The sequence below is a fragment of the Sinocyclocheilus rhinocerous genome, unplaced genomic scaffold (assembly GCF_001515625.1).
Source record: "Sinocyclocheilus rhinocerous isolate Xijiao unplaced genomic scaffold, SAMN03320098_v1.1 scaffold655, whole genome shotgun sequence".
Classification (NCBI taxonomy): Eukaryota; Metazoa; Chordata; class Actinopteri; order Cypriniformes; family Cyprinidae; genus Sinocyclocheilus; species Sinocyclocheilus rhinocerous.
This window is the reverse complement of record NW_015646377.1, coordinates 373,279-389,079: the sequence shown is the minus strand read 5'-3', so window position 1 is coordinate 389,079 and position 15,801 is coordinate 373,279. Positions and strand designations below refer to the sequence as shown.

Below are 15,801 nucleotides of genomic sequence, written 5' to 3'. Positions count from 1 at the left end.
TTTCCCTCGTCCAATCATCTCTCAGCTCCCACCTTCAAGCGGAAGTGATCTGTGCGCCTGCGCACATCCGCACACGTGCGCGGAAACACAGGCGATCTTAGCCCATATTGAACTCTTCGAGAGCGCAGTGAGCTCAAGTTTAACATCGTCTGTGTGAACAGAAGATCTGGAGCACCGCTGCACATGTGTGTTTGAGAGATGAGCGACACACACGAGTCCGCGACAAAGCGCCTCTGCACCGCGAGCGCGTCTCATGAGCGCACTGAACCGGCAGAGGGCGCCAGCGCCGCGGTGGTGAGTCCAACCAAAGTCCCTTTTAAGGATAAAGTATAGTTTTTGGTTCAACATGACGTTTGTTGGGTATTAAGTGAACCTTAAAAAATGAATATATAAACATGATATTGAAAAAAAAAAAACTGATCATTTGTTGCTTTCATGATATGTTAGTGGAAAATGTCCACACTTGTGGTTAAGGATGGTAATACATGATTTAGAATTATGGTAAATCTATTCTATTCTGTGCTCTACTCTATCCTATCGTGCTCTGTTCCGTTCTGTTTTACTCCATTGTACTCTATTCTGTTCCATTCTGTTGTGCTAATATTCTTTTATGCTGTACTGTATTCTGGTGTACTCTATTCAGTTCAGTTCAATGTCTATTATATTCTGCTGTGCTATATTCTGTTCAGTTGACTCTTATGTTCTATTCCATTGTGCTCTATTCTGTTCCTTTCTGTTGTGCTGATATTTTGTTCATTGTACTCTGTTCTATTTTATTCCACTGTGCTCTATTCTATTCTCTTAGCTCTATTCTGTTCTATTGTATTCTGCTGAGCTATATTTTATTCCGCTGTACTCTGTTCTGTGCTGATCTGTTCTGTTGTATTCTGTTCTTTTATGCTCTATTCTATTTGGTTATATTATGCTATTTTGTTGTGCTCTATTCTAATATAATCTGTTTCTTTTCTGTTGTCCTCAATTGTATTCTATTTCATTGTGCTGTATTCTGTTCCATTCTGTTGTGTTGATATTCTATTACATGTATTCTATTCTGTTCTATTCAATTCAGTTATACGCCCGTCGCCCTTCTGTTGTATTCCGTTGCGATGCATTTTATTTCACTGTACTTTGTTCTGTTTTATTCTTGTATTGTGCTCTGTTCTGTCTCTTCTATTCAGGTGCATTCCATTCTACTCTGTACTATTTTAGTTTGTTGTGCTCTGTTCTATTTGCTTCACTTCGCTCTATTCTGTTCTATTGTATTCTGTTGCAGTGTATTTTATTTCACTGTACTTTGTTCTGTTTTATTCTTTTATTATGTTCTGTTCTGTCTCTTCTATTCCGTTGTGCTCTATTCTATTCTATTCTATTCTAATATATTCTGTTTCTTTTCTGTTGTTCTCTATTCTATTCTATTTCATTGTGCTGTATTCTGTTCCATTTTGTTGTGTTGATATTCTATTACATATATTCTATTCTGTTCTATTCAATTCAATTATACACTCTTCTGTTGTATTCTGTTGCAATGCATTTTATTTCACTGTACTTTGTTCTGTTTTATTCTTCTATTGTGTTCTGTTCTGTCTCTTCTATTCCGTTGTGCTCTATTCTATTCTATTCTGTTCTGTAGTTCTCTATTCTAATCTGTTTTATTGTTGTCCAGTCAGTGATCATGCCCATGTTTAATGCGTCTGATTGGCTGGACGAGTGTCTGCAGGCCATACTGGAGCAGGATTTCCCGGACCGAATGGAGCTCTCCGTGTACGACGACGGCAGTACGGTAAACACACACACACACACACACACACACACTCTCTCTCTACACTGTCTCATACTGAATATGAATATCAGTCTGATTATGACACACTCTCATATATGTGTGTGTGTCAGGATAACTCTCGAGAGCTGCTGGAGAGATGGAGACAGAGGTTCGAGGACAGAGGTCTTCCCATGCTGATCTCAGGCCACAGCTCATCCAGCCCACGCGGAGGTGTGTGTGTGTGTGTGTGTATGTTCGTTCCTGTCTTCACATTCACCCAGTTATCATGACACACATGTGCGGAGCTCATGTGACGTTAAACAGACACACACACTCTGTCCGTGCGCTTCAGGAATCAAAAGAAGTTTCTTATCAGTGTTTAGCTGATGTTGGGAGCTCAAAACCTCTCCGTGTTCAGCATACCGAGCTTTCAGCATCACACACACACACACACACACTGAGATCTGTGTGAGAGAGCGCAGGCCATCTTAACCGGATTAACTCAACTAATGTAGCAGATCTTACACAAAAACAGGTGATGAGTGTGACAGCAGCCTGTCACTCATGACGCCACGTGTGTGTTAATGCTGACAGAGATGTGTGTGTGTGTGTGTGTGTGAGAATATTTGGGTTGACAGCAAAACAAGACAAAGGATTTATTGGTACTCAGTTTGATTCAGTTTGATTCACAATGATTCCTCAGATTCCATACACTGAAAGTAATTTGTTTCAGTAACTGTTTCAAATGCATTGATTGTAAAAGACTTCCCATAATGAGCCTCAGAAATACAAACCACATCTGACGTTTGTTGGCTCCAAAAGTAAGTTGATAAGAAGAACATTGTCAGCATGTTTATGTAATATATGGCCTACTTGCGTGATAATGTATATATTTTTCCCTGTAGTTTTGAGGTGAGCCTACAGGCCACATTTCACCCCAAAATCAAAAGGAAAACAATTATATTTTGCATGAAGAAAACAAAGCTTATTTATATTTGTAGGACCCTTACTTTATTATTCTTAATAATGATTATTATTATTGTAATACAGTGTTTTTAAACCAGCAAAAAAAATGAAAGGAAATAAAATAAATACTGCCAAAAATATAAATACTTGAAAATTTAATTTACCTATAGTTTTTAATGAAAACAAAGCTTATTTATACTTGTAGGACCCTTACTTTATTATTCTTAATAATGATTATTATTATTGTAATACAGTGTTTTTAAACCAGCAAAAAAAATGAAAGGAAATAAAATAAATACTGCGAAAAATATAAATACTTGAAAATTTAATTTACCTATAGTTTTTAATATATATATATATATATATATATATATTAATGAGATTTGGGGTGAGATCTGTACTTCATTATCAAGAAAATAATATTGCACTCAGTGCACTGCAAAAAATGTGATTAATTTTCTTAAAGCAGAATATGAAGTAATATTTCAAGTGTGAGGTTCATATATTTGAAATGAGATATTTTAATCAGTGCTGCCTGCAACTTCGTTCACATTTAAGTGTTTATATTAAATAATTATTTTGTATGTATGTGTGTGTGTGTGTGTTAAAATAATTATTGACCAAAACAAACTATTTAGTTACGATATTGTAAGATACAGATGCATTAATAGTATTTGTAATAGATTAATCAAGAAACAAATGAATTGTCACATTTGTGTATAATTTTTTATTTTTTATTTTTTTAGTTGGATTTGCTAAAAACCAGGCGGTGCGTCAGAGCTCCGGACGATTCCTCTGCTTTCAGGACGCGGTGAGTGTGTGTGTGTGTGTGTGTGTGTGTGTGTGTGAGACATGTACCACCTGTGAGTGTAAATACACTCCTAATGAAGGCGTGTGTTTGACAGAGCTGTCAGAGGAGCTCAATGAATGACTGAAGCGTGTGTGAGAAGGTAAAACATGTTCATATATGCATGTAAATCTATTCCACCTTTTTGTTGGGTTCACGATGGCATCTGTTGTGTTTCATGTCGACCGAGAGCCAGTGAGTCAATGTGATACTCAATACAGAAACACATGCTTCAGTTTGAGTGTGTAAGTCCCCTGCGGTGTGAGTGAAATTCATGAGAAATTCACACATACTGGAGGCTTTCCATTGACTTCTGTTGTTTTTGTGCTGCGTTTGCTGGCAGTGCAGTCCATAATAATGATGATAAAACCGAACATATACGCTTGTGTTAGTGATTTAGTGTTGTACTGTTCAGCATGTGCCCTCGCTGTGATGTTGTGTAATCAGATCTGAGATCGTGAAGCTGATGTATCTGTAAGAGTCTCTCCTGCGGAGCCGCTGGAGCCGAACACGTCCAGCTCTGTCGCAAGAAAGAGCGTGAGAGCGAGACTAACAAGCCTTCCCTCGCTCTTCAGATTCACAGCAGCGCTTCACACAGATGAGCAGTTCTCTCATCCTTCACTCGTTCTCAGGTCGGTTCTGTGGAGCTTAAAAGGAGACGTTTAGTTGAATGTTCAAGCTGCTCATTTCCATACAAGCGATCAACTCCATCAAGCGACAAAAAGACAAAAAGCACTTTAAAAATAGTCCCAATTTCAGTCTGTTTCTCACTCAAAGCATTATATGAGTTCATAGTATTTTTGGAGATTTATAAAAAAAAACATATTATTACTATAATTAAAATAAATTATTACTGTTAACTAAAGCTATTCAGATTTGCTGAAATGAAATAAAATAGAAATAGTAGGTGGAAAAACAAACAAAAAGAAAATTAGAAACTTAAGTTAACTAACTAAAGTTGAAATACTGAAATTACTCAAATTAAAACCAAAATAAATACAAATTAAGGATAAATAGAAATATTTCAGAAAGGAAAAACTAATACAAATAACAAAAAGCGCATAAGAGAATTTCTAAACCTAAAATAAATTGAAACAGAAAATATAAAAATAAAAGCTAATTCAAAATATTAAATATTGTATAGTAAATATACATTATTAAAATAATATATTAAAATATAATGTAAACAAATACTATGATATAACACACACACATATACAGTACATATATATATATATATATATAAACATAAATACATTTAAAATAAGGGATGAGGCTGAATAAATCATGCTAGAATGTTAATTTTTGGATGAAGTCGTTTAGTAATAACTGAAAAAAGTCCAGATGATTTCTACTTCTCACTTTACTGTACTTTCTGCCGTTTGTGGGTGTTTTTGGTGTTGTAAGTGTGTCTGCTTGTGATTTACGCCTCTCATAATCCTGACACACACTCCTACAGATGTAGCTCCATTAGTTCTGTTGACTTTACTCAGATGGTGGTTTTATGGCCGGTTATTTGGGAGGGATTTTTTCCGTGCGCTGGTGTCCAGAGGCCAAAACCAGCTCTCCTTGAGGTTCAGAGGAACGCCAGGAATCCTGCTGTCCTCCAGGAGCGCCAGATCGCAGAGCTGCCGGGACTTAAACACACAGATTCCTTAGGAGAAAACCAAATGCTGCTTTCTATAAAACACCTCCTGATGATCCGCTGATGGAGATTATGATATGGTCACATGTGAACCGAATGCGTCACTCTGCTTTAAAAATCACTGAATATTTAAAAATAAGAAAGTGCAATCATTTTGTCCTTGTATGTATTCATGTTGTTGATTTAAAGTATAGTTTGTGAATTTTTATGTTTTGTGTCTTTCAAGCCATATGCACATCAGAAAACACTTCCTGACTGATGCTTGTGAGGATGATGATGATGATGATGATGATGTGTGTTTCAGGATGACATCATGAGGCCTCGGAGAGTTCGACTGCAGTGTGAAGCTGCTGCAGCGAATCCAACCGCAGTGAGTAATGACGCTCTGTTTTAAAGAAATGAACACTTTCATTCATCAGTGATGCATTCAATTGATCAAAAGTGGCAGTAAAGACATTTATAATGTTACAGAAGGTTAATACTTTTGAACTTTTTATTCATCTGTGAATCCTGAAAAATAAAATGTATCAGTTTTCACAAAAATATACTGTTTTCAACATTGATAATAATTAGAAATGTTTCTCGAGCAGCAAATCAGTATATTAGAATGATTTCTGAAGGATCATGTGACTCTGAAGACTGGAGTAATGATGCTGAAAATTCAGATTTGAAAACAGCTATTTTAAATTGTAGTAATATTTTACAATATTTGAAATATGAACCAAATTGATACACCGTGACAGTAAACATGGTCTAGTGTATTTTCCATAAGCAGCGTCAGCAGGAGGGCCAGCGGTTATTTTTACATTGTTTTTTGAGGGCTGGGTTTGTTGCTTTGACCTCTGACCCCGGGTCACAGCGGGCGGAGCGGCAACAGACTGAAGAGCTGCGGTGCTACACAAACAGAGCACGACAGGAAATGAGGCGGACCAGTGAAAGCGGCTGTTGTGTTTTGGTGAAGGTGTGTGTGTGTTGGTTTAGGGTGTAACTTGAGTTTGTGTTGTAATCTGCCCTGTCTTTACTCTACACACACACATTTATAAATGTAGAAATCTTTTGTAACTTTATAAACGTCTTCACTGTTACTTTTGATCACTTTAATGCATCATTGATGAATAAAAGTATTTATTTCTTAAAAAAAACACACTATATCCTATATTTGCCACTAATGTTCTGTGTGTGTGTGTGTGTGTGTGTGTGTGTGCGTGCGCGTGCACGTGCGTGCGTGCGCGTGCGTGTGTGTGTGTGTTTTGTCAGATTGTGGGTTGTAAAGTGTGTCGTGTTCCTGAAGGCTCCACTGAACGTTACAGCAGGTGGATCAACTCTCTGAGTCCAGAGCAGCTCCTCACACAGGTCTCACATTCATTAAATCAACATTCCTTTTCTAAATGCATGTTATTGATCTTATTGTGAAAGATGCATCAATACAAGTTTTATTTTATTTATCTACATTTGTTACAACAACTGGTGGACACAACCTGCCTTGTTTTTATTTTATTTTAATGTTAGTTTGTTTTATTAAGTGTTTTTGTCTTATTTATTAGTTTTTATAGTTCTATTTAACTTAGCATTTTAGTATTAATTTAGTATTTAGTGTTAATTAATTTAAAATTATTTTATTTCACTTTGTTGCCTGGACAGAACATTTCTAATTTTCATTTCATTTTTTCAAGTTTAGTTTTCCATTTAAAACTAATATTTTATTTTGTTTCAGCTTTATTTCAATTTACAAACTTGTTTAATAGTTTTCGCCTTAGTTACCAATAACTGATACCAATGCTGGACTCGATTTTAGGTTTTATCAGTTTTGTAAATTATCATGAAAATAGATTCAAAAATGGGGGAGACATTTATGAAAACATTAATGAAAGTAACTTTTTTTTTTTCTTGTGCTTTATTAAGGAAGTGAAGGAAGTGGATCTGAAGTGTGTGTGTGTCTCATTCATGACAGTCTGTTTGATCTCTGTATTGAGTGTGTGTGTGTGTTGGCAGGATGTGTGTGTGTGTGTGTGTGTGTGTGAGGAAAGGCGAGGTGTGTTGTGTTTTGAGGGGTCGCGTGCCACACGGTCAGCGGGTCGCCACAGAAACAGGATGTGTACCTGAAGACAGATATTTCCATGGAAACAATGCGTGAGCGTAGAGCGTCACACGTGCTGGCGGGAAACGGATCCCGAGGGTCGTGAGGTCAGACCGATGTGTGGAACTTTCCCAAATCATCCCCAAAACACTCCAATTAACATCCCAAACAGAGAGAAAGTACAAGTGCTGTTTTACACGGCAACATCAAATTCTAATAACACCCTAGCAACTGCCTAGCAACAATTGCAAATTGCTAGGGCCTGGCAATGCCCTAGCAACCATTTAGAACACTGCAGCACTGCCCGGCAGTGCCCTAGCAACCACCAAGCAACCATTTAGAATACTGTAGCACTGCCCGGCAGTGTCCTGACAACTGCCTAGCAACCATTTAAAATACTGTAGCACTGCCTGGCAATGCCCTGTCAACTGCCTAGCAACCATTTAGAACACTGCAGCACTGCCTGGCAGTGCCCTAGCAACCATTTAGAATACTGCAGCACTGCCTGGCAGTGCCCTAGCAACCGCCTAGCAACCATTTAAAATACTGTAGCACTGCCTGGCAATGCCCTGTCAACTGCCTAGCAACCATTTAGAACACTGCAGCACTGCCTGGCAGTGCCCTAGCAACCATTTAGAATACTGCAGCACTGCCTGGCAGTGCCCTAGCAACCGCCTAGCAACCATTTAAAATACTGTAGCACTGCCTGGCAATGCCCTGTCAACTGCCTAGCAACCATTTAGAACACTGCAGCACTGCCTGGCAGTGCCCTAGCAACCATTTAGAATACTGCAGCACTGCCTGGCAAAGCCCTAGCAACTGCATAGCAACCATTTAGAACACTAACCTTATTAAACACCTTGTAATATGCTAACAAACACTCAAAACACCTTAGCAAATGCATAGCAACAGCCTGACAACCACTGAGAACACCAGAGCACTGCCCTGCAATGCTATATCAAGCTCTTAGCAACCACTCAGAACTTCCTAACAACGCTCTCTCCTGAATACTATAGTAACCACCTAATAATACTGCACCCTAGCAACCAATTACAACATCCTAGCAATGCCATAAGGACTGCTCCCAGCACCCTAGCAACTACCTAGCAGTACCATAACAACCTACATGGAATTGCATAGAAATGGCCTACCAACCTGGCATACATCTATAGAAATGTCATAGCAGCTGCCTAGCAACATCGTAGGGACTACTAACAGCACCATAGCAACCACTGTGAAAAACACTGTAACTTTATAACACCTTTGCAACACTCTAGCAACCACCACACACAACCAGAACATCATGATGCCACTCTGCAATGCCCTAGCAGCTGCATAGCAACCACTCAAAACATCCTAGTAATGTGACTCCTCACAGCACCATAGAAACCATGGAAAACAATAGTAACCATAGTAACATGCCAAGAACACCTTAACAACAAGAAAAACAACCTAACAAAGCCCCAGCAACCATCCAAAACACCCTCTTAACTGTCTAAGAACCACACAGAATATCCTAGCAACACCCTGCTCACAGCGCCCTAGCAACTGCCAAAACCTTAGCAACTGCATAGCAACCACTCAGAACATCTTAGCAACACCTTAGGGATTGCATGCAGCAACAAGCAACCATTCTGAAAACCATAGTAATAACAACACCAACACACTCAGAACACCTTAGCAACTGCATAGCAACACCCTAGCAACCTGGCGCACACCATGGCAGCATGTTTAAATGGATAAATGCTAATTTTTCCTTCATGAAAATCTGTTTTGAATGATGGTTTTCTGCTGTGGGTTTCTCCTCCGCATGTTCTTGTTCACTGAGAAGGGAGTCGTGTTTCTCTTGGGTGTGTTTGCACATTCCAGACGAGGTTATCCAGTGAAACACACACACACACACACACACAGTGTCCAGCCGGCTTAACTGTCTAAGAACCACACAGAATATCCTAGCAACACCCTGCTCACAGCGCCCTAGCAACTGCCAAAACCTTAGCAACTGCATAGCAACCACTCAGAACATCTTAGCAACACCTTAGGGATTGCATGCAGCAACAAGCAACCATTCTGAAAACCATAGTAATAACAACACCAACACACTCAGAACACCTTAGCAACTGCATAGCAACACCCTAGCAACCTGGCGCACACCATGGCAGCATGTTTAAATGGATAAATGCTAATTTTTCCTTCATGAAAATCTGTTTTGAATGATGGTTTTCTGCTGTGGGTTTCTCCTCCGCATGTTCTTGTTCACTGAGAAGGGAGTCGTGTTTCTCTTGGGTGTGTTTGCACATTCCAGACGAGGTTATCCAGTGAAACACACACACACACACACACAGTGTCCAGCCGGCAACATCTCCGCTACGACACACTCGCACCAGCTCAGTGTCAGAGTCTGAACACGGACAGACTCACACACACGACCTTTGACACAGGACTAGTAAGAACAGCAGGTTTTCGTGTGTTCTAACCTAAGTTCTAACCTATTGATGTGATTTTGTCCTTCATTAAAGGGTTAGTTCACCCAAAAATGAAAATTCTGTCATTAATTACTCACCCTCATGTCGTTCCAAACCCGTAAGACCTTCGTTCATCTTCGGAACACAAATTAAGATATTTTTGATGAAATCCGAGAGCTCTCTGACCCTCCCATAGACAACAAGGGTTCTACCACGATCAAGGCACAGAAACGTAGTAAGGACATCATTAAAATAATCCATGTGACATCAGGGGTTCAACCCTAATTTTACGAAGCTACAAGAATATTTTTTGTGCATAAAAAACAAATATAACGACTTTATTCAACAATTCTTCTCCCCTGAGTCACTCTCTGCCACCATTATCGAGAGTACCTTGCGTGTTCTACGTCAGCAGGACCATGCGCATGCGTTGTTTTCAGGCAGAGGTACTGTCGATAATGGCGGAAGACGTGATTTGGAGAAGAATTGTTGAATAAAGTCTTTATTTTATTTATTTTTTTTCGCACAAAAATTATTCTCGTGACTTCATAAAATTACGGTTGAACCACTGATGTCACATGGACTATTTTGTCGATGTTCTTGGTACCTTTCTGGACCTTGAACTTGGAAATACCTTTGCTCTTTATGGAGGGTCAGAGAGCTCTTGGATTTAAAAAAATCTTAATTTGTGTTCCGAAGATGAACGAAGGTCTTACAGGTTTTGGAACGACATGAGGGTGAGTAATTAACGACAGAATTTTCATTTTTGGGTGAACTATCCCTTTAACACAGCAAATCAAGTGCATGTAGGGGTGGGCGATATCTAATTGTTTGTGATATACCGATAAAAATTCTCCCCATGATAAGAATTAGTCTTCCCACGAAAACATCGATAAAACCTAGCTGTGGACATATTTCTGTGTGCGACCGTGCAGAGCGACATGGTGGAAGGTGGACGTGAAACTGAGGAGGAGTTTATGCCTAAATGAGATGCTGCCTCTACAATCTGGAACTGGTTTGGTTAGGGCTGTACAGTGCGACAAAAAAATCAGTCTGTGCGATGAATAAATGGACTACAGTAGCATGTGTGCGATACTGTTTCGCATATGTATGAGCCTGTTTACAAACCTTTTGTCCAACAAAGAGATTTATTGACATACTTTTACCCCAAATTCACTTCATAACATCAGTCAAGTGTTTGAAATAAAGTTTTTTTGTGACCAGACATGGTTTCATATCACAGAATGAGGCAGAAATCACTATTTTTAGCATTCTATACAATGATAAAGGCTATATCAGCTATCATTGCATTATAAATATACTTTATTCGTGTAAAAAATACCCAAGATGGTTTGAATAACACCGATGAAACATATATTGTCATAATTGTGTGTTTATTGTCTTCGTGTTTGATCAGTTCAAGCGTTTCTATCTTCTTTTTATTCAGCTACAGCGATAGCTGGTTGCCCGATGGGCGTATCAATCCTGAAGTATCGATATATCGATACTGATGCGAGTATCGAAAGTATCGATACTCAAATAAAAATTTTCCTGCTCATCTGAACACACGCAAATGTTGCAAGACAGAACCAATCAATCACAGAGAGCGTTCACTCACTGCTGACAGTGCATTCAATCTATCTTTTGGGAACGGCAGTACAAAACAATGCTTATCAGAGGACAGAAAAAAAAAAACGTATATGTTTGAGTTATTTCACGATAAACAAATTGAAATTGTAGCCTACATAGTTTGTGCAAATACATTCATTTATATTGAATGTTAAAAGTTCATATTGGTCATGTTCTATTCTGTAATGTTAATATAAATTATACCTGTCAGAATAAAAATGTTGCATTTTATGCATACAACAGCCTGTCACTGGCAGTCCCTTATGAAAATCAACCATGGTTTTACTAAAGTGACCGTAGTTCAACTATAGTATTTGTAGATTTCCATGGTTACCACTACAGTAAACATATTTTAGCCATGTGTAAACAAAAATATAACCTAATACGTTGCGATATTAAGGCATATTGAATGTTAAAATGCATTTCAAATATAAAGATAAGTGGGTATCATTAGCCATTTTACTCTTAGTAATGTAATAAGTGAATAAATGTCATAATTTAAAAGTTCAGTTGAGAAGTATTGTATCGGTATCAACGATACTGGCCTTCAAAAGTATCGTATCGAAAACAAAATAAGTGGTATCACCCATATTAGGGATTTCCTGGAACGTCATCAGTTCTGTTGCTTCTGTAATGAAACAGACATTGCCTATGTGCTTTTTTGGTAAAAATAGGCAAGATAATACTTCTCTCTAAAGAAACAGGAGTTTTTTTGTTTTTTTTTTGGTCTCTCAGTGGATGCACATTAGTTAGAGAGTTATCGTCATTTATATAATTATCGCAATAAATAGCAAAATATCATTATATATTTTTAAGTCTATGTCGCCCATCCCTAAGTGCACACAGATCCCTGTGCTCTAGTTAGTTTATTTGCCCTGAAACACATCACTGATTTAATCTATTTTGTCATCATTGAAATATTCCTGCCTTTCCTCCATCCACTCCATCTTTCATTCTTTCTCTTTGTGTGTGTGTGTGTGTTAAATGTCCTGAGCGTCTAGCTCTCCCTGATCTTTAACTCTCGGTCTGAACACACGCGGCCAAAGTAAACTCATTAGACTGGTGTTTGTGTGTGTGTGTGTGTGTGATTAGAGAGTGTTGAGAACATGTTAATGGTTATTATCTGCCAGACACTGTGTGACAGGATTGGTCTGTACAGACTGGAAGCTGTAATGCTGCAAAACAACCACAGACAGTCAGAACATATTTGATGTTTAATGTTCAGTGATTTTGGACCAATGATAATTTGCTGTGGGCGGAGCTACTAAACACATCAGTGAGAAATAGAGACCAAACATCCTGATTGGTGGACAAAAACTCAGATTTTAAATGCATTTATAAGTTTTGATGGTATTTTTTGTTGTTTCATCATGTGTGTTTACATTAACCAATGCAACAAATCCTGTCACTTGCAGTAAAGAAACTGCTAATGTGTTGTTTTTGTCATAAATAGCCCATAGTGAAATCGTATTGGTCCAAAATCACACTCCACATCGAATATGATCTGATTGGCTCTGATTCTTTAAGCATTTTGCCTTTATGAGGATAGTAAAATTAACTGATGCTAAATGCCTGCTTACACTAGCGTTCAGAAGATTTAGGTCAGAAGGGTTTTTTTTTTTTTAAATCTCTTCTGCTCACTAAAGCTGCATTTATTTAATCAAAAATGCAGTAAAAATCTGAAAAAAATAAATGGAATTTAAAATATTATGTTAATATCTGTTAACATTCATTGCTGTGATCAAAGCTGAATTTTCAGCATCATTACTCCAGTCTTCAGAGTCACATGATCCTTCAGAAATCATTCTAATATGCTGATTTGCTACTCAAGACACATTTCTGATTATTACCAACAGTTGTGCTGCCCAATATTTCTGTGGCAACTGTGATGCATTTTATTTTTCAGGATTCACAGATGACTAGGAAGTCCAAAAGAACAGCATTTATTTGAAATAGAAATCTTTTGTAACATTATAAATGTCTGTACTGTCACTTTTCATCAGTTTAGTGCATCTTTAATGAATAAAGTATTGACTTCTGTCCTAAATCAGGTGTACACATCTCATCCCTCTTTCATTCTTTCTCTTTGTGTGTGTGTGTGTGTTAAATGTCCTGAGCGTCTAGCTCTCCCTGATCTTTAACTCTCGGTCTGAACACACGCGGCCAAAGTAAACTCATTAGACTGGTGTTTGTGTGTGTGTGTGTGTGTGTGATTAGTGTTGAGAACATGTTAATGGTTATTATCTGCCAGACGCTGTGTGACAGGATTGGTCTGTACAGACTGGAAGCTGTAATGCTGCAAAACAACCACAGACAGTCAGAACATATTTGATGTTTAATGTTCAGTGATTTTGGACCAATGATAATTTGCTGTGGGCGGAGCTACTAAACACATCAGTGAGAAATAGAGACCAAACATCCTGATTGGTGGACAAAAACTCAGATTTTAAATGCATTTATAAGTTTTGATGGTATTTTTTGTTGTTTCATCATGTGTGTTTACATTAACCAATGCAACAAATCCTGTCACTTGCAGTAAAGAAACTGCTAATGTGTTGTTTTTGTCATAAATAGCCCATAGTGAAATCGTATTGGTCCAAAATCACACTCCACATCGAATATGATCTGATTGGCTCTGATTCTTTAAGCATTTTGCCTTTATGAGGATAGTAAAATTAACTGATGCTAAATGCCTGCTTACACTAGCGTTCAGAAGATTTAGGCCAGAAAGTGTTTTTTATTTTATTTTATTTTTTAAATCTCTTCTGCTCACTAAAGCTGCATTTATTTAATCAAAAATGCAGTAAAAATCTGAAAAAAATAAATGGAATTTAAAATATTATGTTAATATCTGTTAACATTCATTGCTGTGATCAAAGCTGAATTTTCAGCATCATTACTCCAGTCTTCAGAGTCACATGATCCTTCAGAAATCATTCTAATATGCTGATTTGCTACTCAAGACACATTTCTGATTATTACCAACAGTTGTGCTGCCCAATATTTCTGTGGCAACTGTGATGCATTTTATTTTTCAGGATTCACAGATGACTAGGAAGTCCAAAAGAACAGCATTTATTTGAAATAGAAATCTTTTGTAACATTATAAATGTCTGTACTGTCACTTTTCATCAGTTTAGTGCATCTTTAATGAATAAAGTATTGACTTCTGTCCTAAATCAGGTGTACACATCTCACGGGCCGACGGTCATCATGCCCACCTGGTTCTGTTCTCGTGACTGGTTTGAGAAAGTGGGTCCATTTAACGAGGGAGGAAAGGTGAGGCTCTTCTGATGCTAAATTACACATGAATCTCTTGATCAGCGTTTCATCTGAACTGATTCTCTATCAGGGCGTTCCTGAGGATCTGCTCTTCTTCTACCAGAGTCTTCGTCGTGGAGGTCACGCGATCCGAGTGGACGAGTGTTTGCTGGTTTATCGCTATCATGAACACGCAGCTACTCATTCAGTGCTGGAGTGAGTCTGTTTACAGTCACTACTGCAACATAGTGCTGTCAATCAAAGAAACACAGGCATGCCAGATATTTCCAGATAAACACTGTACGTGAATACAGTTTAATACAGTTAAAACAGTTTATCGGTGTGTTTTTGTTTTCTTTCTCATGGGACTTAATTATTATAAATTATTCTTAACATACTGAAGGGACTTAAAATACATAACTAAAAATAATTAATTAAAGTAATTACAAATTAATGAATAAATAACATTATTAATATAAATTATTGAAAATACTGAAGGGACCTAAAATACTAAAATAAATAAATACTAATAATATTTAGTATTATTTTTAATTAGTTAACACACTGAAGAGACTTAAAAAATAAACAAATAGCTAAATATAATCAGAATAATAACAGTAAATTAATAAATAAAGTTATGTATTGTTATTATTTAAAATACTGAAAGGACTACTAAAATAAATAAATAATTAATTAAAATAATTACAAATTAATGAATAAATAACATTAATATTATTATAAATTATTTTAAATACTGAAGGGACTTAAAATACTCAAATAAATAAGTATAAACAAACTAGCAAACATGCAAACAAATAAATAAATACATAAATAATATTTAGTATTATTTTTTTAATTAGTTAACCCTTAAGGGACTTAAAAATAAACAAATAGCTAAATATAATCAAAATAATTACAATAATGAATACATAAAGTTATGTATTATTTGTATTATTTATTTAAAATATATATGTATTTAAATACTGAATTTATGTATTTAAAATACTGAAGGGACTTTAAATACTAAAATAAACAAATAAATAAATAAGCATGATAAATTATATATAATCTAAATATAATAATAATAATAATAACAACAACTATTATTATTATTATCAATAGTAGTTAAGTTAATATACTGAAGGTATTTAA

At 36.9% G+C, this 15,801-nt stretch overlaps 1 protein-coding gene across 1 annotated transcript in view; it reads left to right on the top strand.

Moving 5' to 3' along the window:
* Window positions 1-44: 44 nt before the first annotated feature.
* Window positions 45-15,801, top strand: part of b3gntl1 (UDP-GlcNAc:betaGal beta-1,3-N-acetylglucosaminyltransferase-like 1) — a 20,257-nt gene continuing 4,500 nt past the window's right edge. Inside the window, exons 1-8 of the mRNA XM_016511812.1 lie at window positions 45-294; window positions 1,664-1,780; window positions 1,891-1,990; window positions 3,472-3,536; window positions 5,522-5,587; window positions 6,475-6,570; window positions 14,572-14,667; window positions 14,741-14,865. Coding sequence (XP_016367298.1) covers window positions 199-294; window positions 1,664-1,780; window positions 1,891-1,990; window positions 3,472-3,536; window positions 5,522-5,587; window positions 6,475-6,570; window positions 14,572-14,667; window positions 14,741-14,865 — 761 coding nt within the window. The 5' untranslated portion in view covers window positions 45-198. The remainder of the gene's footprint in view (window positions 295-1,663; window positions 1,781-1,890; window positions 1,991-3,471; window positions 3,537-5,521; window positions 5,588-6,474; window positions 6,571-14,571; window positions 14,668-14,740; window positions 14,866-15,801) is intronic.